At 39.2% G+C, this 24,170-nt stretch overlaps 1 protein-coding gene across 1 annotated transcript in view; it reads right to left on the bottom strand.

The window, feature by feature from the left end:
• The window catches only part of CRB1 (crumbs cell polarity complex component 1), a 76,400-nt gene that overhangs the window by 31,739 nt on the left and 20,491 nt on the right, over positions 1-24,170 (bottom strand). Inside the window, 5 exon segments of the mRNA XM_033516284.1 lie at positions 373-501; positions 1,760-2,663; positions 5,008-5,222; positions 5,499-6,111; positions 9,556-10,503. Of these exon segments, the coding sequence (XP_033372175.1) occupies positions 373-501; positions 1,760-2,663; positions 5,008-5,222; positions 5,499-6,111; positions 9,556-10,503 (2,809 nt within the window).

Here is a 24,170-nt window from a genome sequence, read left to right as displayed (position 1 = left end):
GTATATGAGCAGGATACGCGTGTTTGTGTCGCCACCTATGGAAAGGCAACATTTTAACTTGTCATGAAAATTCTGCACAGAAGCCAAAAAAAGGCACAGAGAAGCACGTGTACAGCGCTGTTTAAGAAATAATATCTTGGGCTGGATTACTGGTGCTGCATTGGACTAAACTGCATTGCTGCATTAATTTCTGACTTTTTTCTAAAACCACAATACTTGAGACCCTCAGAGTCACTCTAGCAAGGAACTGCTGCACTTAAACAGCTCCTTTGTCTGTATTTCTGCCAGAGAGCTGGCTGTTACCCTCTGGACTCTTTTGGAACAGCTTTTGGAAGAGGTGCTCCCAAAGATGTGCAGGACAAAGCCTCTCACCGTTCTCCCACAAACCCCGGCAGGCACATGCAGGTCAGCTCACTGCCAAGATCAGTGCAGTTGCCGTAGTTGAAACACGTGAGGTTCCTCTCTTCATTCCCACAAACTGTGTAAGGTAATCTTCGATATCTGGGCAAACAAGAAGGCAGCAGCAGTTATTGGCACTGTCCTTGTTTCTGGATGTCATGTGCTCTCACAGCTGGAGCAGGGGAGCAGAGTATTGCTCAAAGGAATGACCGCTGAAACTCAGATTTAAGACTCCCAGAACATGTTTTGCCTAACTTTTTTAAATTTGCTAAATATATATTTTTCTTTTCCAAATATTTACTGGAAAATTAATGATTCATTTCTCATTAGAAAAAAAAAAAAATAAAATGGACATCACGTACTTTTATTATTAATGTGGTTCTGTGTGATATGTGGACAGCCTAGTATAAGAGTTCAAAAGAGACAGACTTAACAAACAAAATAAAAAATATTGGGCAACAATAAGGCATCTTCAAATCTGAGGAAGTCCTCACTACTCATAAAAAGTCAACAAAACATGTCAATTTTAGTAATTATATCCTAACAGACTGTAGTTGGGTAGCATGAAGATTATTGTCTGTCTGCATCCTTTGGGCTGCAACATACTGGTTTTGTTGGAGTCCTCTGAAGGAAGGAGAAGGATTTTGCCTTCTTGGAGAGGAATTGCACATGCTTAGAGGCAAGAATTTTATGGGTGTGCAGAAAAGGGCTATTAAAGGGAAAAGCCTGCTGCCTTTCTAGAGAAGACTATGTGAAGAATAGGAAACAGCATGTGAGCAGTGTCAGAAGCAATGGCAAAAGTGGGCTGTGCGATGTTTGCAGCCATGAGGACTGAGAGTAAGCTGGGAGGAAAAGACCAACCCAAAAAAATTGTTGTGAATGGAAAGAAAAACAACTTCTTTTCCAATTGTTATTTTCTCCTACCAACTCTGAATTCCTGTATTTATAACTCTAGAGCTATATTACTCTAATAAAATATTGTTTTAGAGATTTAAAAACCTTAAGTTGTTGTTTTTTTTCTGAGAAGAAGATGTAGCACATGTATTTTCAGGCTCTAGAAGACTTATAATCTTGTCATCAGAGAGCTCACAGGACCAATGTTGGCAGCAGAGCAGAGCAGCAGAGCTTGTTCAATCCTTGCCTCATCAGTCTCTACCTGAGCTGGCAGCTCTCCACTGTCTCAGTCCACATCTAATTGATCTGTACAACTTTCTGTACTCTTCATACATCCACTCTGCAGCCATGATTAATATAGAGACAGATGCAAAACATCTGTGTTTAAAACAAAAACATCAGTGGTATAAAAAGCCCTTCAGAAGAGACTTGACAAAATCATGCAAATCAGCCTTATTTACAGTACCTGCAAAACCTCCCCGTGAAGTTAGCAGCACACAGGCAGGAGTATCCATTAATCCCATCCACACAAGTGGCCCCATTCATGCACTGGTGGCCACGGCAGTCATCTATATCCTCCTCACAGTTCTCCCCGGTGTAACCAGGCTCACAGCTGCACTCATAGGAGGCAGTCCCGTCTGTGCAGTTCCCATAGATGCAGGGGTTTGAAGAGCACTCATCGATGTTGACTTCACAGTAGGTGCCAGTCCATCCATTGGGACAAACACAGTGGTAGGAAGTGTACAAGTCTTCACATATGCCCCCATGCATACAGGGATCAGAGCTGCAGAAATCTACCTGCAAACAGCCAGTATGAGCAGGGTTTGCAGATATTTTGAGAAATTGTTCCTCTTGAGGTTTTTTAGTAGGTATGTCAGCATTTTCGAAGTATGAGAGATAAATGCCACTGATTTCTATGGTGCTCATGCACCCTCGCAGGCCATCCAGGCTGTCGAAAGCCTTGTCAGCCACATAGATGTCTGTCTCTTCTCTTAAAAAGTTGAGGCTTCCTGCAGCAGCTGTGCTGGTTGCCATGTCTTTCTTGTCTATATCCAAGTGCCATCTGGAGGACTGGGACAGGGGCTCCACCATAGAGACCATCACTTGGTGCCATTTGCCATCACTCACAGGCACTGAACTCACAAGGGTCAGCCTGTAGAAGCTGTTGCCACTTTGTAATTGAAACAGGAGTTTGGAGTTGTGTATACTGATGATGACAAACTCAGGCTCCCTCTCTGCATACAGCAGGATCACATCAGTGTCCCTGGTTCGAAAGCCAAAGACGATATTAGTGAGGTCTCTGCTGATTTTCCCATTGCTTCTGTAAAATATCGCACTGCTCCGGCCACTGAACACTGCGTTAGCAAGACCTGTGCAAAGACAGCAATTGAGAAACTGAACCAGTTTTACACCAATATACGTGGAACAATGTCTCCCCAGTGCACATGCCATATAAATGCTTTTGGTTTGCTGAAAGACAGTCAAATTCCACCAATGTTTCAGTTATCCTGGTCTGCCCCTCATGGCTGTGGAAATTACAGGGCAGTGCCAGCATCAGCTATAATGACATCCAAAGTGTACTCTTTTCATCATCTCAGGTTAGCACTCTCATATACAATTCTACATTACTGTTATCTATTTCAGTAAAAGACATACATTTGTTACTTTATGATTGTTTCCTAAATACAGGCAGCTAGCTACTCCCTGTGACAGATCTGGATGAGGTGAACACTTCTTCCCAATTCCTGTTTTCTTAGGTGTGTCTTAAGGTGTTTTATGAAGTATATGATTGGATCCCAATTTCATCTCACTGATACAAGAGGATGAATTTAATGGAAGTCAGTTGATGGAAAGCCCCTTGGAAATCCCTGTAAGGAGTTGTGCCTGTCATGTTCAAAGCCAGCTTCTCTTGGTGGGCAGGCACTGCCACAGCCCTGTGCTGGTGGAACTTGGAGGGCAGCAGTACTCAGCTCACACTGCTGTGAGTGAAAATTGATGGGCAACGTTCTGTCAGCTTCATGGACAGCTTTACAAAGGTATTTGACACATTTTGTTAGCATGGTTTCTACTAAAATACATTTACTCACTGGGCTGTAAATTTAAATGTTCTGAGGCTTCTGAGGATTACAGACAGGGAGGAGGGACAGGAAGGAATGTCCTCTGATGTGCTTCAGAAAAAAATAGCTTTGAAAGATCTGATATAAGATGGGTTTCTGAACTATCTCTGGGCTTAGTAAATCTTAGTAAGAGGAAAAGAACCCTGGGAGTCCCAGTATGAATTTCTTGACTTCAAATCCTGATGCCAAGGCAGCAGAGGTGCAACTGCATTTCCTGGTGCATCAAATGTGCTGTCTTTCTCATAGAAAAAGTTTCCTGAGAGGAAATCATACTAAATTAAGTAATGAATCTTACTAATACTAAAAGGAAAGTCAGAATTTTCCAAGATTATTCCTGTTCTTTTCAAATATCTCACAAACCTGAATTTTTTTCACAGAAGACTCAAGGCAGAGAACTCACTGCCCAGGATATCTTCTATTTTGTTATCCTGTGTTGAACAAGAGGAAGTTTATCCTGTAGCTAAGAATACAACTAGTTAAAGATGCAGTTCTATAGTGCAGGAATTTTTGAATATCTATTAGGGAAACTCCCTACTGTTGCCACATAAACCAGCACAGAAATTTAAAGGGGATGACCTTGAGTCATTGAAAGTGAACTTGAGTTTATCAGAGGAAGACAGTTCAGGTACTTTTCACTTTACTGTCTCTGGGTGTTTCTGTTCTACCTTAATAAGCAAAGTAAATTTTATGAGAGAATGTATATTGATGATATCTTCTGTGAGAGAAGGAGCAATTATTTTAATTTCAGTTACAATTTTAAGCCATCCTGCAATGCCGATCCTAACAATCTGCATAAAAATAGCATCATATTGTCTGTCTGTGATAGAGATCTTTTGCTGAACAGCCTTCCAATTCCTAAGAGTCAGCCATTCTGACAGCTTCCATCAGACTGAGTGGGTATTTACCTTCTCTCACAGCTTTTTGTTAGGGCTTTCTTTGGTAGCAAAACGAAAAATATTTCTTAAAAATCCTTACTTGCTCATTTCAATTCCACTCCAGGGCTGGAAGGAGAAGGGAAGTGGAGAAGGAAAGAGATGTGTAGGGTGGCTAATGATTCTAAGACAACTAATGGTCATCAGTGTTCCAATGGACTGCTTGGCATGCAGGTGCTTCTTATGAAGGTGCTGCTTGAACAACTGTACTGTAGGTATTGAGGTGACTTTCTCCAAAGATGTTCAAGATTTAAGAAAATCAAGTGATGCAATGTAAGTTATGTAGCTTGTCTTTTCAGGAGGATGGAGAATATTCTAAGGTTAATCCAACACTGAATTAACTCTTATCTCTTTGCAGTGGCAGTGTGGGGGCAATGTACTGATCTATTGAACAACCTTGACTAGCTGGTCCAAGTAAGTCAAAATCAAAGTTTCTGTAAACATCAGTGTCTGAGTCAGGGGGTCTGGGGGAGAACACCTGGGTTTGGTAAGGCAGACTCTTCCCATTAACTTTACTTAAAACTGACATAACTATTACTTTAATACAGAAATAACATTTGAATGAACTTTTAGGGCAACAAAAACTTAATTTCAAGCAAATGCTGCTGAAAATGTCTATTGTTGCTGATCTCCAAAGATGATTGGAACAGCTGAAATGTACCTACATTCAAATCCTTGGTGCACCAGCTGGCATTGTGCTTCATGAGGACAGGGCCCAAGCTCACACCACTTAACTTCCTCACATGCCTTCCCCTCTGTGTTAGGGGGGCACGTGCAAGTGAAGTCATCCCAGATTGAATAGCACACACCACCGTTGTGACAAGGGTTGGACTATGGGGAGAGAGAAGAGAGAACCTCAGTATGAATCAACTGTTGGGCACTCAACTCTAGGCATGGGGGACTGTTTGGCAAAAAGAAATTTTCCTTTTATTTCAGGTGGAAAATGATAAAGACCAGTGTTATGACAGTACAGCACGTTTCATAATTAGTGAAAAACAGAATTTCAATCTCAAAATAGTTTCATTCTCCCCTATGCAAATACATTTTGCTTCAGATATTAATTATATATAACATAGCTTAACAAAACCTGCTCTTTCTAGCATTTTTTTCATGTTAATATAACGTCATTATAATCAAATAATGAGTGGGAACATACTAAAAACATAAACTAAATTCCCCATTATAAGCATGTGAAAATGCTCTGAAAAATGCCATTCTTACCTTGCAGAGGTTGTCACCAGTGCAGCCTTGGGTGACATTGATCAGAGTTCGGTTGGTAGAACTCAGTGGATTGGTGATGGGGAAGAATTCCAGCGGCTGGTTATTCACTCTTACGTCTTGGATACAGCCTTTGAAATACTTGCCATTTCTATCAGTTTCTGTGTTATCTGGTAGGCCTCCAATGTAAAGAATATCCTTACTTTGGATGGTTAGTGCTGGAGTAGAAATAAAGCCTAGGTAGTGAGAGGACTGGAACAACTCCATCTTATTTGGTTCTATTTTTAATGTTATTAAGTAAAAGTTTCCATCATTCACGGAGTGTTTCCCTAATAACTTCATGGAATTTAGAGCTAGCATGGTGAGTTTTCCACCTTCCAAATAGACTCTCATGTAGAGGTAAGTACTGTTTCTCAGAGCCAGTAACAAGCCAGAAGATTTGCGTGTTCGGACAAACATTGATATGATGAAGTTCTCATTCTGAATGGAATCAACAGGAAAAGCAGCATAGCCTGAGGAGTCCTCGAATCCAAACCGGCCTGGAATGTACTCTTGAGGTTAGAGATATGGGAAATGAAGAAAAGAAAAAAAAAAAGAGAGAGAGAGAGAGAGAGAGAGAGAGAGAGAGAGAAGGGAGAAAAATAAGATAGTTAGGGCTAAATGACAAGGGATCCAATGCAATGATTAAATAACTACTTCTGGTGATGTTTCTGTATGGTAGTAAGATGTGCTTTTTTTTATGGATGAATAGAGACTTGATCCAACTGTAAATAGCTTCTGTTTCAAAATTCCTGTTGGCTTTCATGGTTGTAGCATTATGACCCAGTGCAGGACCAGATGTTATATAATTGGGCACATTTTTCCTCTTTATACCCTCTTTTATCCTCTATGTAATGCTGTGTTTCCAGGTAGTTAAACAAGGACAGATTTCTACAGTTTCCTGCACAGAAAGATCATTTTGGAAAGAATCTACCTGCTTTGATCCTCTGATGACCATGGAAGCTAATGCAGTTCTGGGATTTTGTAGTATTTTTTGCACAGATTCCAATTGCAGAAAGCTGCTGGGCAAAGCCCTCTTGTGTGAATAGGTGACGTGTGTGGTGCTGCATGGACTCCCCAGTTCTCTGACAGACTTTTCCTTGCTGGGGCTCAACATATGCTCACCTACATCAACTTGTATCCAGTCATGAACCCTACTCAGTCCCTGAATGCCCACAGTGCTCTGGGAGAAACATGATCCAGGATCAAGTAAGTTTTTTTTCCTTGTGCTTATCAATTAAAATGATTAAACCAAAACCATCTGTCTGTCCTTTATCCATTATTTTTGGTAATGATTTTCAGTCTTTAAAGGATACAAAATATGTAGCCAAAACTTATTCTGATGAATCATCTCTTTAAAGAACAACAAAATGTTTCTATTTTTACACTATAAGTTTTGTGATCTTGTCCTCAATATTACAGACTTCCTGCCTAAACAGTTTCAGGAGCTATTTTTCGTATATCAAATTCCTAGAAAGAATAAACCAAGTTTTTTTTAAATGCTCACATAGCTAAAGACTGAATCATCTGTTATGCAGTAAAACTCCTGGAGCAGGATGTCATAGGCCAACTTCCTGCCTGCAGAACTACCTTTTTTTATGACTGCATTTAAAATCGATGAAAATAAGGGACTGACCATGAAGCCCCCAGAGACCCTTAATAACCATAGTCACTGCTATGTGGTATGGTCGTATTATTTAGCAACAGGAATAAATCCCATACTTGTTCCTAAACAGACAATTTCTTAATTTAATTTGAAATAGTTTATTTCCATGAATAAGATTTCCTATATGTCTACATCTACTTGTTAAGCAGACTTAATGCCTCAAAACACCAATTTCAACAATTGTTTCTGCATTCAAGAGTTTTAAATTATATCTTCTCTTAAGGTGGTAATGGAGACTGAGACACTTTTTTCATGAGAGTAAAAAGAAAAATTCTGCTGAACTGAGGATTCCACAACTGCAGTATTAGAAAGAAGCCTTGATCTCCAGAAAGGCATTTCATGTTTACAATTGCCTTGTCACATTTCTCTCTACTTATAAATACACACATATATCATCAGCCTGATCTGTTTGATGAGATGACTAGCATCACCTTAGTCAATATTAACCTCTTGGATCACATCTGGATGTTGATCAAAATGAGGCAACATCTGTTTGTTATTTTGTATATGTAGAGAAAGTATTGCCTCTTGTCAATTAAATACTTGGCAGCAACTTTTCTTCAGAAAGACACCAGCATTTCTTACGTTATCCCTTACCACAAGTCTCCTCCACTCTGCCTCTTTAGAAACCTGGCACAGTCTTTTACATGTGACATGTCTAGAACCTATGTACCAAAATGGCATGGTGCCATGGTTAGCAAGGAATATTGTGGTCAGCAGGAAAAAAAAAAGCATGCCTTCTAATCATTCTCAACAGTTCTAATGCCAGTAAAAGCTGCTCCTGGCCCTGAATGGTTTTAATTTTGCCTCATGTAAGGAGGCAAACATATTTCCCAGATGTTGTCCTATGTTCAAAAGTTGTCTTCCAAATCTTTGGATAAATTACAGCTACACTTCAAAGAAGTCTGTTACAATTACTTCTCAGACTTTGTCATTTTGCAACCAAACCAAAAGGAAAAACTATTGAAAGGTATTGATAAGTATTAGGTAGAGCATACAAAATGAATTTGTATTCAAACATTTGAAATGTATTTGAAGGCCCAGCTTTCTGCAGCAATACATTCAATAATCCCTGAGGCCAGTTTTTCAGCTGATGTGAATCAATGCAGCTTCACTGGCAGCAGTACAGCCATGCCAGTTTACACCAGTTTAGGATCTGTCAATTCCAATGTGACCATGGCTCTGTTGTTCTGTTTAATTTTTTCCAGTCCACCTGGCAAATATATCTACATAAATATATTTATGTATGTATGTATGTATGTATTTCTTGCTCCCTAAACATTGCTCTGCTGACCACATGTGAATGAGGGAGAGGCAAGGGCATAGCATGAAGACTTAGTCCTGTGCAATTTTTCTTAAACAAAACTGCTTCTTTGAAATCCCTAAAACTTTGCCTGGGGAAGGATTGCAGAGCTCACCCTAAAGCATTCCTGAGGGCTGCTGTATTTACAGCTCTAGGGGGCTTCACCTAGCAGATGCAGCAGGGTGCTGGACAGGGACCTCCTGTTGCCCCACTTTGCCCCAGCCTGTACTGCAAAGATCACTTGTAGCAGGGAAAGTGCTGCAGGCATCTGCAGCTTTTGTGTTCCTGCTCAGCACTGCCATGGAAGCTGCTTGCTGAGATGAGCTCTTCTGCTCGCCCTGAAAGGGACACATTTCCCTCTGGTCCCCATGCAGCTCTTTGGGAGCAGCAGCCTGCACTGGGGATTGTCCAGCCCTGCCTTGGGACCAGTTGAGGGATGAATGGACCCTATTTCCAGCTGCTGAAGCCCTGCCCGCTGCTTGGGCTAATCAGATTAAGCTAAGAGTATGATCTCTTTCATTCTTTTTAAAACTGAAATCTATCTTTTTTTAACTTGCAGTACTTTTGCTTGAATCTCTTTAAAAAAGCCTAGAATGCTTGAGGATAAAATTTTCAAAGAATGCTTTGAAAATAAGTCCTAAACTCCAAATGACTTGCTTGCTTTCTAAATTTTTACTCAGCATGGATAACCTACAGTTTTTCAAAGTTTCAAAGTGCTAAAAGCACTGAGATTTTTAAAACAAGAGGAGTGGAATCCACTAGTTTAGCACAACTTATTTTTGTCAGGCTGAAAAGAAGCCTTCCTGGGAAACTAACTAGAAAATAAGAAAGATGTGCCACTACTAACCTCTTGTACTGGCTTACCACTTGACATTAAGCTCCAGAGATCCTAAGGGTCACATTGTTTCACAGCCAGGTAAACAGGATTGTTTATGGTCATGTTTTCAGCAGGCACATAAACCACAAGTGACAGCAGCATTCCCTTACCTGTTGCACAGTCTGGCCCTGTGTAGGGCCGGTAGCAGTCACAGTGGTAGCTCAGCCACAGGTTGATGCAGCGTCCCCTGTTCTGGCACGGGTGGGGAACACACCAGTCCTTTTTAGCACATCCTGTCCTGACATTTAAAGATGACCCAGATGATACATTCTCTGGAGTAATAACATTCAAGTCTATCTCAATATCCTGAAGACAGCCTACAAATGAAGGTGCAGAATGTGTATTAAAGGTGTTCTGTAGAGAGTTGCTGTTCCCCACTGGTAAGCCGCCCAAAAATGTGCTCTGAAATGCAAACATCACCAGCTCGTTATCTATCTTAGCAGATGTTTTATTGAGACAGGATTCGACACAAGAGCTGTCAAGCAAATTAAGAATAACAGCTCTTGCCAAGGTTACCTCCACTGAATGCCATTCTCCATCACTGACATTATGTGGAATATGCAAAAGAGCATGTGGCTGATTATTGACTTGCACGGATAACTGTAAGTAGCCATTCAGTACTTCCAACTTTGCAAAGGTGTTTTTCTCCCCTCGTTGAAACAGAAAAGCTGTGGGTTGCACAGTTTGAAACCTCAGGTTTATATTATAGAAAAAATCCTTTTTATGGGTCTGGGGATTCTTCAACAAAAGGAAACTGTTTCCTTGAAAAGAAAATGTGGTTACAGTTTCACAGTGTATTCCAGTATACCCCGGTGAACATATGCAGCTGAATCCGTGTTGGCCATTTTTTAAATGTGGGATACATATTCCATTGTTTTGGCATTGATGATCAATACAGCCATGCAGAACTTCTGTACAGTTCCAGCCACCATAAAAAATCCCTTCTTTGTCTGCAGGTGGGCAATGGCAAGTGTAATTTCCAGGAAAGTTCTCACAGATCCCACCATTTTGGCAAGGGTTTGTGTAACATTCGTTGACATCTTCATCACAGTGAGTACCTGAAGAATAAACAAAGAATTAGGCATTCTGGTTTGAATAACTGGAGCCCAAAAGAACACTTTTAATAATGTATTTTATTAAATTATCTTTTATTAAAGGGGAATGCCTTAATAAATAGGTGATGAACAAGCAAAAAAAAAATACTTTAAATATAGAAAGGCCATTCAATTGTTGTGGTTTCCTTGTGCAAGGTATTATGTAAACACCTAAGTGACAACCACATTTTGGAGAAAAGAGCCAAACAAATGGACAGTTTTGATATGGATAATGTGATGAAATTAAGACAAACGTCATCAGATGGGATCAAGAAATTTTTTCTCACATATCCTGTGGTAGGAATTTAGAATGCTTTGTAAGGAACTGAATTGTTTATCACATACAAAAACCCCAAGAGTTGTTGCTTAATTCCTATCCATAATATAGTACAGGAACAAGCTGGAGTATGATCTGCTGGTCATTCCTTTTTTTTGTGTTCATTCAAAGAGTGTAAGAACTACAGACTATTATTCCTGGTCCCATATGAAACATCATGGAGCAACACTCTTCAAGTGAGAGCCACAACACTTGCAAGTGATACCTGACATGGTGGGTCAGACTGACAAGTGGGTGAACATGCCTGCAAAATGTATGTACTACAGGAGAACTTTTTTACCTCTCCTCAATACAAAATATAAAGCAAGAAAAGATGAAAGGAATATTCTCTCAAACATTTCAGAGGTTGTTTGGTGATGAGAGCACTTCTACAGGAGATTATCAATATAGTCTCATATTTCCTCTTCTTTCATATAATGCTTGGCTTCTCATATGTCTGGTAAAAGGAGAACTCCTCATCTCAACTCCACTGTAATTGGATAGATGTGGTCTAAGTGGGTCTGCTGGATCACACTTCACAAAGAAAAACAAATCTGTTCCTCTTGTAAAACTAATCTGTTTATCCCTCTGCACTGTTGTTCATCTATAAAGTGGTAATTACAATAACTTCTCCCTTGAGCAATCAAGTGACTGATATGCATGCAGTGGGTCAGGGCAAATCTGTTTCTCATCTCCCTTGGAAGCAGTCAAAATATCCAAATACTATTCTGATAACTCATGCTAAGTGCAACTGTTAACATTTCTACTTCCTTTCATAGTTGTCTTTAGAGAAAAATGAGAAACACTTAGAAGTTAGTTTTCAAACTAACTTCACCAGCACAAATTAAATAGATTTCATCCATCCCCACAGCAAAACTGCTGCCTGTAAATCAGGTAATGAGATGTTCTGAGGCTCATGGAGTGGCATCTGGGTGTACCAGGTACCACACCTAGCTTTATGTGCAAATTCACATCAGTCTTCATGTCTTTTCTTCTTTTTATGTGTTTTAACAAAGCACAGCCATTCCTCATGGAAAATTATAGAGCAGCATTCAGCCACAACGAATTGCTTCAAATAGAAGTAGATAAGTGTAGTTACTCAGGCTAATTCCTTGCCTGCCCATTTTATTCAATCACAGTTGTAACTGGACCCATCTGAGAGAGTGGTGAGTACAGGAGAGCCAGGAGGGAAGATTAGCACAAACACAAATATAAGTCACACCAAAAGATAAATAATAAGTCACTTTTTTCATATCAAGAATAAATAAATCAGCTGTTCTTGCAAGTGGTGTTGATACTGCTTGTAATCTGCTGATTGCCAGGCAAGCAAAGACCACTGTCAGTCAAGATAAAAGCACTCTAGATAAAAGGATTAGTCAATATTTATAGAACTGTATAAGCAGTTCAAATAGCTCAGGTTGGAGATGTTAGCATGTAAAAACAATATTCTTAAAAGATGTAAGACATACCTAAACAAGTGCAAAGGCAACTATTTTTTTCCATTAGTTACATGCATTATCTCAGCTAAGCATACTTGTGTTTTTAAGGGAAAAAGGAAAGTAGAATTACACAGCATTTTCTCTTCTAAATATATTACACACTGACATAAAATTTCATGTGAATGTGAATATTTTTAAAGATGATTACTTTTCCCACCTGTGAAGCTTTTTTTTCCAAACAGAGATTAAACAGTTCCTTTGAGTTAGTTTGATAGCACCACTCATCTGTCTCCTTTTTTCATTTATACCTTATTACTATATGGTGGCTATTTTCTGTTTACCCTTAATTAAACTCTCTTTCAAATTTAGCAGCAAAGGTTTCCTGCAGAAGCAGGATGACAAAAGCAATTATTCAATCATAATTCTACTGAACACCACTGATTTTCATTTTGACTAAACAATTATAAAAGTATTATCTAAATGACACTTTTGATAAACATCTTAGGTTAGAAATGCGCTTACAGCTTTTTACCTTTCCAGTCCCCTGACACTAAATAAATATCAAGAAATTAGAAACAAGCAATCTGGATAGGTGCTACACATTCAATACAGTCTAAGTGCACATTCAAATTCACAAAAAGAAAATATTTACCTGTAAACATTGTCATTAAAATGATGTAAACTTGTATCCTAATTGCAACCATCTTTTTCCACAGGAAAATTTCCAAAGAAAAAAATTGTTTAGCACTTAAGCAGTCGACAGAGTAAATTCCTGTAAAATTCACAACAGTTCTTAGTATAAAGGTTTCCTTTCCAGGATTAGCTTGCTCCACTTCTGTACCTGCTGATGTAGTCTGATGGTGTATTTTGCCCAAGCCAGATCAACAAGGCTTAAAGTAAGACCCATTAAACTGCTTACACAATAGATATGTATCCTATTTAAATTCTTTTTTCTCCAAATTCATGCTCACACTGAACATTGTTTATGTAATACATATTATTAGGATCCATTCAAAACTGATTGGTCACTTTTTTTTTTGCTTGTTTTGAAAGGTGGTGTTTTTTAAGACTTTTTTCCTTTCAAGAGGTTTGTTAATCCAGATCAACTCTGTCATGGTCACTGTCATTCACAGAAACTGTACATCTCAAAGGGCAGATAGAAAGGATCTAAAATTTGATCCTATTTCTTTATTTATAAAGTATTTTTGTTCCACTTGCTCTCTCTACTTAATGAAAATCTGTGTCTCTAGATTTTTGAGTGTGATAAAGACACGTAAAAAATTATTTACTAAAACATTTTTTTCCCTCAGCTCTTGAGCAACACATTTTGATTTAGACCAAATTTAATGAAGGGAAAATAGCATTTAGGAGATTTAACTACTTATTTCTGTTATAATTGTAGCAGCAGACATTATTTTTGGCACTTACATTAATCAATTTTTTCTTCTACCTCAACTCATTTTTTCACAAATTAGGAAATTCCTGACCTTTTGTCACATTTCATTTTAGGTTCACCAAAAGACTCATACACAGAACACAATTTTGAATTAATTTAATCTACAGTTCACAATTGCTTTTGTGGAGATGCTCAGTAAGCTGCTGCTTCTTCCAGTCTCTAACACAGGCATCAAGTGAGTTTTCCTATAATACATTTAAATATTAAAGGGTAAAAATTTCACCCAGACTCTTGGAAAGGTGAGTAAGGCAGCTTTAAACAAAACAAAGTTCATTTTGATAAGTTAGTGTGAATGCACTTAATTAGTAGTGCTTATCAGACATCTCGTGCTACAGTTTGATGTTGAATGTGCACTTTATTTTGAATATTGCAAGAAGCTGGAGGTTCTCAGTAACTGTTACTCCTTTAGTAGTGTCACTGTGACAATAGGACTCTGAGGCAAGTTTATGAGCTGACACAGAGTCAACAACTGGGGACAGACCTCTGCTCTTACAGGTCAGTGACAACATGGGGCTGCACACTGAGACAGGGGAACTTCTGAGCAGTGTACTCAGCAAACAACCCAAAACTGTGCCAGAACCACTGGTGCGAGTTTGAACAAATTTGCCAGGTGCAGACACTAATTATAGTCAGATATTGCATTTAATAACATTTTCATATACAAACCAAGGAGAATACTCCATGTGAAACCACCGCAACGCAGGCAGAAAACTTGTGTAATCCTACCCAGAAAGTAATTGTCAGAGGTTCCCTGTCAAACTGGGATTTGATTATGGTTTGGGATTGTCCTGGCTTTGCTCTGGTTGGTGTTTTCATAAAATATGTGGATGTTGGCTCAGAAAACTTGCCTCGTAAGTTGTCTGATAAAGCAGGGTTAAGTGAAACCTTTGATTTTTTTTTTTTTACAGATAAAATGACTTTTATAGGTGAATGTAAGAAATTGGAGAAATGGTCTGAAAAAGATTGTATTCAATTCTGGAAAAGCTCACTCAGTTTCTGTAGTCTCAGGCGGAATAACCAGCAATCAGGTGGAACAATAGTTTCAGTCTACAATGCTTCAGTTTCACTCAGTCCACTTTTAGTTCTGCACTGCAAGGAAGATTTGGATCAATTAGGAAGAATTCAAGGAAAGCAATGAGAATGACCACAGGTGGAGGAAAAAATGGCTTATGAGAAAATGTTAAAAAACTAGGGCAATTCAGTCAAAACACAAGCAGAGGAAATGGGATGGGTAAGAGTTTTTCAGCCCTGAGACCACAGTAAACTGGTGAAAAAGTCACAGGTTTGGCCTGCACAAGGAACATCCAGGTCACACTCTAAGAAAATATTTCTAGTGATAATAAGATGACAAAGCCTTTGCATATTATATCTACTGGGAGCCATAAACTCCATTGTGGATCCTTAAATATTGGTTTTTTATTCTTGTAGTTTTGTTAATAAACTTTCTTTAAACCTTTTAAGTTTTAAGCCTGTTTTGCTGTTCTCCTAATCCATATCTCACAGCAAGAAATCAGTAAGTTTTCTAGTGATTTTTTTAGCTAATGCTTTAAAACCATGACATTATTTAGTGCATTGGCTGGGAAAGACAGAATAGTGTTTTCTGCCTAGTGTTTGAACTGAAGCTGTGAGATAAGGATTAATTAAGAGAAATAAGAGAAAAGCATGATTAAGTCCTAAGTTTATATAGCAGTAATGGTAAAAATCTAGGGGTGGAGGGTACTGAATTTTTTGTTTCTTCCTTTCTGTCAGTTTAGTAGTTTTATTGTTTTAGGTAAAGTTGTATGTTGAATATAACTCTGATAATTTTTAAAGTAAGTGTTCATAGGTTGAAGGAGTGGATATTGTGATAGATTGGCATTTAAGAAAAAGGTACGAAACTTCTAAGGAAGTCAAGGCTGCTGGAGGCTGATGGGAGTTTTTTCTCCTGGCCAATAACTAGCCATTTCTGAGAACTGACAGTAGTTTTGACCATTGAAAGGTGAAATCAACCTGTGAACACCACCCTTTAAAACCTAAACCCAGGAATTTCTCTCTCTCTCTCTCTTTCTCTGGTTTCCAGTTTTAAAAGGTAACAGAGCCCCAGCTGGCTCCCGTCCCCTGCCCACACCGTGCGGCCTGGGCCGGGGCTGGGCTGGGCCTGCTGCGGTTCCCGGGCAGGAGATGGAGCCTGTGGGGATTTCCTCGGGCCCAGGCTAGGCCGGGCTCTGCTGCAGCCTCCCAGGAAACCTCCGGGGTGGCTGAAGCTTTTCCCGGGGTCATCCCCGGCTCTAAGCGCCACTGAGCTGAAACCTGGCACCATGAACACCTGCTGTGGCTTGAGCCAGATTTAACCCTTTCACTACCCAGATGAGACCTGCAGATTTCATCCTTTTTCCAGAGAGAGGGGAAGAGAGAATGATCAACATGTAAAGAGACAACATAAACTATCACAGCCAGTGAGGAAAGGAATTAAGCCTCAGATGGGAAGAGAATAAGAAGATGCACTAATAAGCTGAAATACTCTTTTGTTAAAGCTATGGAGATGGGCAATAATGTTCTGAAAAAAACTCCTTTAATTCATGAAAGATTCTTTTGGGGGGAATAGAGTATTTCAAAGTGTAGATCTAAGCAAATGGTGAAGTAGTTGTGATCCTATGAGATGCTGGAACAGAAAAGGAGAAGTGAGTTGAAGATATGTGGCCCTTAAGAGAAAAAGAGAAAACCTCTGTTCCCAGAGATGATCACAGATGAGACAGATTAAGAGAACTTCTGCCTTTGAATAACTCATCCTTAAAATGACACCTCTTGAATCATGGCCCATGAACACACCTCAGAGTGGTGTGAAATGGGAGGAAAGGACTGATGGCAGAGTTTTCCAGGCAGCTGGCATCAGAGAAATAGAAAGCCATGAGAAAATGGTTTTCTTGTGGAAAACTCTCCATAGATTGACAAAATAGAAGTTCTTTTTCTCTACAAAGACTAATGAAAAGACTATAGCAAAGTTGGGACTGTTTTGACCACCAGGTTTTGTCTCTGTGTCGTCAGTCAAACAAGGGAATGGTTAGGTGGTGGGAGAAAAGGGTTTCTGGAGGTTTTATTCTGGTTTCTTATAGTTTTGTTAATAAACTTTCTTTATTCCTTTTAAATTTAAGCCTGTTTTTCCCTTCTTCTAGTCCTTATCTCACAGCAAGAAATGAGTAAGTTTTCTAGTAATTTTTTAGCTAATGCTTTAAATCCACGACAGAGACAAAAATGCAGTGAGACACGAGCCAGCAGATGCTACCTTAGACCCATAGACAGTCCAAACAATACCTGCATGTCTGTCCCTTCCAAGTCTATTTTTCCATGGTTTTGTGCCTCCCTTGAATGAAATAATTCCCAGCAACTGAGCTGTAGGTGTGTCAAACTATACCTGCACATACTGGTATCTCTACACATACAGGTATCAAATGCAAGCAGGAGTAAACCTTGGAGAAACTCAGATTGTAGTATCCCATTTAGAACAGACATTATGGAAAGCAAAGAGTTTGCAATAGCACTTCCTCTACCTGTATTTTAGAGTTTTGGAAATATCTGTTATAAAATCCTACCCCAGGTGCAAACAAGTCTCTCTTCAAGGAACTCATTAATCCTGAGCCAACAGAAAGATCTGGCAGAGCACATATTCTTCAGGGCCCCAGGTTTTAGCAGACAATCATGAAAACTCTAGCTTTGCCACATCTGTGTAGATAATTGCAAAGAGATAATTACTTTTTGCTGGAAGGAGGAAATGCACATTCATGAGTAAGTGCAAGGAAATAAATTTACCATCTCTGTGTCATCATAATTATACCCCATACTTGTGTGTATAAATCAGTCACCATGCAGGTCAGGAAGTTTTACTCTTATGTACATCAGTGTGGAGCAAGTGAAGGATATTTAAATGGATTTTTTTTTCACCTATTTTTTTGTCAGTAAAGAACCAGTTTACATTTGATACTGAACTTAATGTGACCACTGCTCTGCTCTTGAATGGAAATTTCTGTTGCTCTCCTGGCAGGAAAAGCTTGTGCAAAATGAAGGACAGAACACAGAGCAGAGCTGGAGCACATGGAAACAGGATTCTTTAAAATAGTAGGATAACAAGCATTTGTTAACATTGGGCTAATTTGCACATGATACCTTTCACACAGAACTCTATTTTTGTAGTCATTAGACCTTGCAAGTTATTCCTTGATTGTAGACAAATTCATTATTCTGCTATTTTTCCTCTTGCCATTTGAAATGTATGTATGAAGTTAATACTGGCTAGGAAAAGAATTAAAATAGAAAAAGAGGTGAGTGGCTTGACTTAATCATTAAATATGTCACTCTAGCTAAGGGATATGGAATTCATAATGTGCTACATTCAGAATGGCATGCTGTAATTCAGTCTTTTTAAATGTTGCTGGCCCAAAGCTTCATAGACCAGTTTGAATTTTCAGTAAAAATGGGTTTTTTAAAAGTAATAAAAACCCCCAATCCCTTAATCTCTTCAATCAATAAAGGTTTTCTGAGAGCAAAAGTACTTGGAAATGTTTTTCCACTTGTTTCACATGTTTTTTCACACCTAAAATAGTTTTCATTTGAAAAGAAAAAAAAATAGAGAAGAAGAAAATCGGGTACATGCTGTAGGTGATTAGTTCTTTAGTGAGATCTGGTGTATTTTATTTTAGAAATACTGGAGCCAGCCGTCTGTGCTGAGCTTGGCTGCAGCTGCGAGGTGGATGAGGCAGTTCTGAGGGCCCTGAGCGCAGCCACGCGCACGGCCAGGGCTCAGGGGACACTGCCTGGCAAGGACCAGGGCCCTGTCCTGCACGGGCAGCACAGCAATGCTGCTGCTTGTAGCCTGCACCTCCAGCCTCTATTTCAGTTTGCACAGCCAGCCATGTGGATCCAATTGTGGGATTAGGGTCTGAATTTGGAGTAAAGAAAAACTCATTGAAGAAATATGTCCCTGTGTGGCACTCATTTTGACTGATGGAGGCAAGGAAGAAAAGCAAATGGTGGCAGCCCAGTTTTCACAGACAGCATCCTTCTGGAGTGGGTTTTCTGGCTGCACAAACATGTTGTAGCTGTGGCTATGCTGATGGTATGAGATAGGAAGGGGAGAAGAGAGGAGGCAGAGCACAACTACAGGGTGTGACAGGTTAAAGTAGAGAAAGGTGATGGAAAAAAGAGTAGGTAAGATTTTGGAGACTAAAGAGATGAAAAAGTAGTGAAAGATATGACTGGAGAAAAGGAAATAAAAACATGGGAATCAATAGTACCCCTGAAGATACTTGTTTTGGCATTTGAGACAGAATTCTTGTGGACATGTGGGCATTTGGGAGTAGTAAGAGAACAGAGTATATGTGTATGGCCATCAATCTATACAGGATGTGTGAGGGATGCTAAGAAAGACTGCAGATCATAGATAAGGTCTACACAGAGATCTGGGCTAAAACTGAGAGAGGGAAAAGGAGACCATGGGAGCAATACCAGAGACAAAAAATTTAGAAGAAACCAGCCATAGGTATTTTTTTTGTAATCAAACAGCTATGTGTCCTGGAGCAGAGAAGTCCATTCACAAAACAGAGAATTAGGACAGAATCATAGAAAAATTTGCACTGAAAGGGACCTTCAAAGGTCCAGTGGCTCAAAGGGTCAGGACATCATCCAGAGAAGAAATTGTAATAGCAGGTTTCAGAGAATTTGTTATTTATACCTGATTCTGCACCAGATATTTAGAAGGCAAAGTAAGATATTTGGTGTTCTGCTTTCCAGTATGGGGTTGGTTTTTTTTTGTGTGTGCTCTGTAAGTAGGAAAAAAGAGTATGTGTAATTCAGGAATTTTTCATGTACTACCTTTCAGAAAATGGTGGCAGGACTGTCAAAGTCAAAGCATTAATGATTTGATTTGCACTTTCTGTAGATTTATGAGTTTGTACATTTAGATGATGTGTGTGCATTTGAACTGAAGTATATCCAGAAGGCTCTTAAAACAACCAATACCTTTGAGCTGTTTAATTAGATCATACGAGGTCACATTTCATTGACTTAAAAATCTGTTTGGAGCATATGACTCACTTTGGAATTAGAAAACAAATTCATTTTCCATCCTACAAACACTTGAGAGCTTTAAAAGAGTGCTTGCTGTTGATGAACACACCCATTGTGAAATGTACAGTGTCTTGTCTCCCCTGAACGGGGTTTTCTACCTTGTCTCTTGTTGGCTGTTTCCTGTTTGTCTTAACTGAGTTAGGTAAGTACAGCCACTGTGCTGTCTAGTGTGAAATGGCTTCTGTTCTGGAAAATTTCAGTCATTTGCAGAATTTTCTCATTTTGTTATAGCTGGTGTGAATCTCCACAACATGCAAAAGTGACTGTGTTCACATAACTTCATTGTCAGTCCTTATTGAAACAAACTGAAATAGCCAGAAGGCCCTAAAATCATAATTTTAATAGGGCCTATAGAGTTTAATTGATAATGGAGATGTGAGAATAGAAAAATGTAAAATATGAATGGGTGAGTACACATAACAAGTTTATGCTGTGTGTATTTTGAGCTGGGCACAGAATAACTGTATAAAGAGCATAGCTATGCTGTATATAATCACATTTCTGTGTTCCTAGAGTATATATATTTATATTATTTATTATCTCCTTGTATATAGAAAAAAAATTCCAAGCTTTTTATGCTGAGTTATCCACTTTTTATTATTTTGTATGTGTGTTTTCTTTCCTGGGTAAGCTGTGACTTGCTCTAGAGCAGATATAAATGCAGAAGACCTGAGATTTTAGGCTGTGATCTTTCAGTCCAGCTCTGTGTCAGTGGGAAGGGCAGAGGATCATATCTCTTTTCACTTCAGCAGCAGTGTACATTCCTCACATTCCCTGCAGTGTTAGTCCCTTTTTTAGTGTGAAAACTCATCTAAAAGGTGGCTTCATTCATCTAAGGTTTCATATGCTTAAGTCCTCCCAAGGCTGGGAAGACAGAGACACAAACTAGCTTCATTTTTGCTCGGTCACATAGCAATCCCAATGGCAATGGGACAGCTTGGACCTCAGCTAGGACTTTGTGTGCTTGCCATGGAATCCTGGCTGCCTGATGGGGAATTTCCTGGAGCATATTAGAGGTATGAGATCCACCTAGATAAGATCTAGTTTCTCTATGTCTTTATGTGTTACAGTTAACTTCTGTAGCTGTGCAGACTTTTTCACAGTACAGCATTTAAATAGTTTCCTTTATTTGGTACTACAGGCAATATTTTACCATGATGTTCTGGCCTCACAAACAGGTCTAATAACAGATTCTGAACCTTCTTTGTTAAAAAAAAATAGCGCCCACAGGACAGAAACTACAGCCATAATTGTATTGACCATTATAATTCTCTACATTAGTGTCATGTTGTTAGCACAGCCAGACTCGAAGAATTACAGCAGTGGGAGAGCAATCTGAATCAGATACACCAATTCTACTTCTAGCAGTCAATTATCAGCATAAATTAGGTGTCTATGCCAGGTTTATTTTTCTTCTCTCCAAGGCTGTTTATTGAAAGTGCAAAGTTCATTGTCAGCCAGGGAAAGAAAGTGTTTTCTTTTATCTTGTTCTCCTTACATAATCAACAGAAGTCCTTTTCTAAGTTAATTCAAATATTTTTAAAGGGATCAGCATTGAGGTCATCAGTAAAAGACTAGCTTAACTTCTTTGAAATTCTCCTTGTACTGGAAAAAAATTAGTTCAGGCACCTGCACAGAAGCAGGTTGTGCCTTACTAGAGTCACCTCTGAGTTTACTTCAAACAGTGCCAATGAACAGACATAAAACTACTGGGCTTTATCACTTGTTCCTCTTATTAGCAAACACTGTATAATTAAGAGCTAGATGCTACAGGGAACAATTAAAGTAAGAGCTTTTGTATCATATATCACATAAAATTAGTTTTGGTGCCCATTTTATCAGCTTATTTTTATTATTCAAAATCCCAACATATTCTTTATGCCCTTGAGAAGACCTTAGACCTAGACCTAGGACTCATCAGTGCTAGTTAATTGCCAGCAAACTGCAAAACTCCTGAGTCCAATCCAACAAAAGCATTAAAGTGATTTTTTTATTTATTAACAAGTAAAATGGGAATTATATATATATATATATGTGTGTGTGTATGTATGTATGTATGTATGTATGTATATGTGTATATATATACACTCACGTACATATATACATATATGTATATAGATACATGCACATATATGTATGAATAGAATTAATAGATGTATGTATACATACATATGTGTATACATAATAAGAAAGAGTTCTTTATGCACCTGAGAGCTTGTGCTGCCATTCAGAGGGACCTCAGCAGGCTGGGAAAATAGGTAATCTTCAGGAAGCCCATGAAATTCTGCAAAGGGATTCTCCTCCAAGTCCTGTGCCTGGGGACAAAAAAGCCCATCCAGCAGAAGAAGCTGGGGCCAGCTGGCTGGAAAGCAGCTCTGCGCTGCTCTGATCAAGCTGGGCTTGAGGCAGACATGGGCCCTGGCAGCAGAGAGGACCTACAGACTCATGGGCTTTGCTCAGAATTGTGTTGCCATTGGGTCAGGGGAGGTGACTCTTCAGCTCTGCTCACCACCAGGGAGAACATACCAAGCCGGGCTCTGCTCTACCCCAGGTACAAAAAAGGAGCAGCGATACTGGAGCAGGTCCAGCCAAGGGCCCTGAAGGGGTTTAGGAATTGAAAAATCCTAATGATCCTAATGAGGAGAGACTGAGAGAGCTGGGGCTGCTCAGAAGTTGAAATTAAAGCCAGTTTTAAAGGCAGGAGATAGCCTTCAATTAAAATATAATATTATAATATTATATATTAAAATATAATATATAAATGTCACCCCAATTAACTTGTTCCTTCCTTTTGAAGAACTGTGTATTGCCTGACTGTGAATGTGGTTGCTCTCATGGATGGAATTCTTCTCAAGACATAGTCACACAAGTGTGACTCTCAGCTGTCCTGCTTTCAATTTCAAAATGCTGTATCTTGTAAAATGACTCTTTTTAACAGCCACAGGTGGGAAATCTGGCACATAATTGTATTGTAGAAGCTAAGAATTATTTGCGTTCCTTACTCTATTCTCCTTGTACACAGTGTTAAGCCAAGGAAGGTTTAGAAGATTATGTGTATATGACAGCCCTGAGGATTTCTGTCATCGTAATTTCACTTCCAACTCTTTTTCTGAAGAGCATAATAACCTATGACAACTAAGCTTTATTCTCTGAGGAGCCTGAGATTGCTTCTGTTTAATGGATGAGACAGTTTGTGATACATCAGTTCTAGACTCCCCCATCTCAACCTGGGGTACCTCTTCAATATTTCCCATCTGTGCTGACCTGTGTGATCAAAAGGTCATGTCCTGAAGTCATACCAGAATCCAAACACTCAGTCCTACCACGGGCCAGACTATTAATGCAACCCATTTAATTTACATCAACTTGGAACTTGACATTCAATTTCTCAGTCAAGAAGCAATTATTTTTAAAGGAACATGCCAACAATATTGCTTGGCTTAGAATGGTGAAAGTTCAAAAGGGTAAAAAACATTTCACACCATAAATAAAGAATTGATTATACTTGAAAACAAAGTTTGTAATTACTACTGACATTTCTGAGCCTAGATGAGGTGCCTTTTATGCTTTAAAAACTGATGTCATTCCTGTCACTGGCATTATGGGAACCTTATGTAAGGGTCTGAAATAGTCCTTTGCTGATATTTTAAGTACAAAGAGGAAAACATGAATATTTTGCACAATTCCTGGGTCAAACACTTATTTTTTCGTCAAGAAGGGGTGCAAAATTCTTTGTGGGTGCCTCCCTTCAGCCCAATAGCCTGTCAGCAGGACCACTAGCATAATTAGTAAAATTCTTAATTTGTTGTTCTTCTTGGCATGAAAGCCAAGCCTACAATGTGCTATGAAATTTCAACTAGGAATAGCCCTGTCTGGGTCATCACATTACTCTTTTCTGCTCAAAACCATGGTGCTTGTTTTGTCCATAGCTTTTACAGCCCTGGGGAGATTCTGCATGACTGGCTGCAGACCAATATCACTGAGTTTCACATGGAAGATCCTGCTAACCAAACTGCTAACCAAACTGCTAACCAAAAGCTGAAAACTGCCACTAAGAAGTTGGACTGCCAAACTGTTCTTCAGAAAGTCTTTGAGAAGCAGCATCTCCCAGATCAGGCTGCAATGACACGGCAGCTCTAGCCAGAACTCACTGTCTCACAGATGCTGGACATGGACAGCATTTCACACTCCCTATGCTGGCTCACAGGTACAGAGATCTGGTTCTCAGAGCTCTGCTGGTACCAAAATGCTGATTCCAATCCAAACAAATTCCATGTTTTCACAGCGCTGATACTTTTTTAGCAAGGTAATACAAATTTAT

The sequence above is a fragment of the Parus major genome, chromosome 8, assembly GCF_001522545.3.
Source record: "Parus major isolate Abel chromosome 8, Parus_major1.1, whole genome shotgun sequence".
In the NCBI taxonomy this organism is placed as follows: domain Eukaryota; kingdom Metazoa; phylum Chordata; class Aves; order Passeriformes; family Paridae; genus Parus; species Parus major.
Note: the sequence above shows the minus strand (reverse complement) of the source record. Positions and strands in the feature narration are given on the sequence as shown.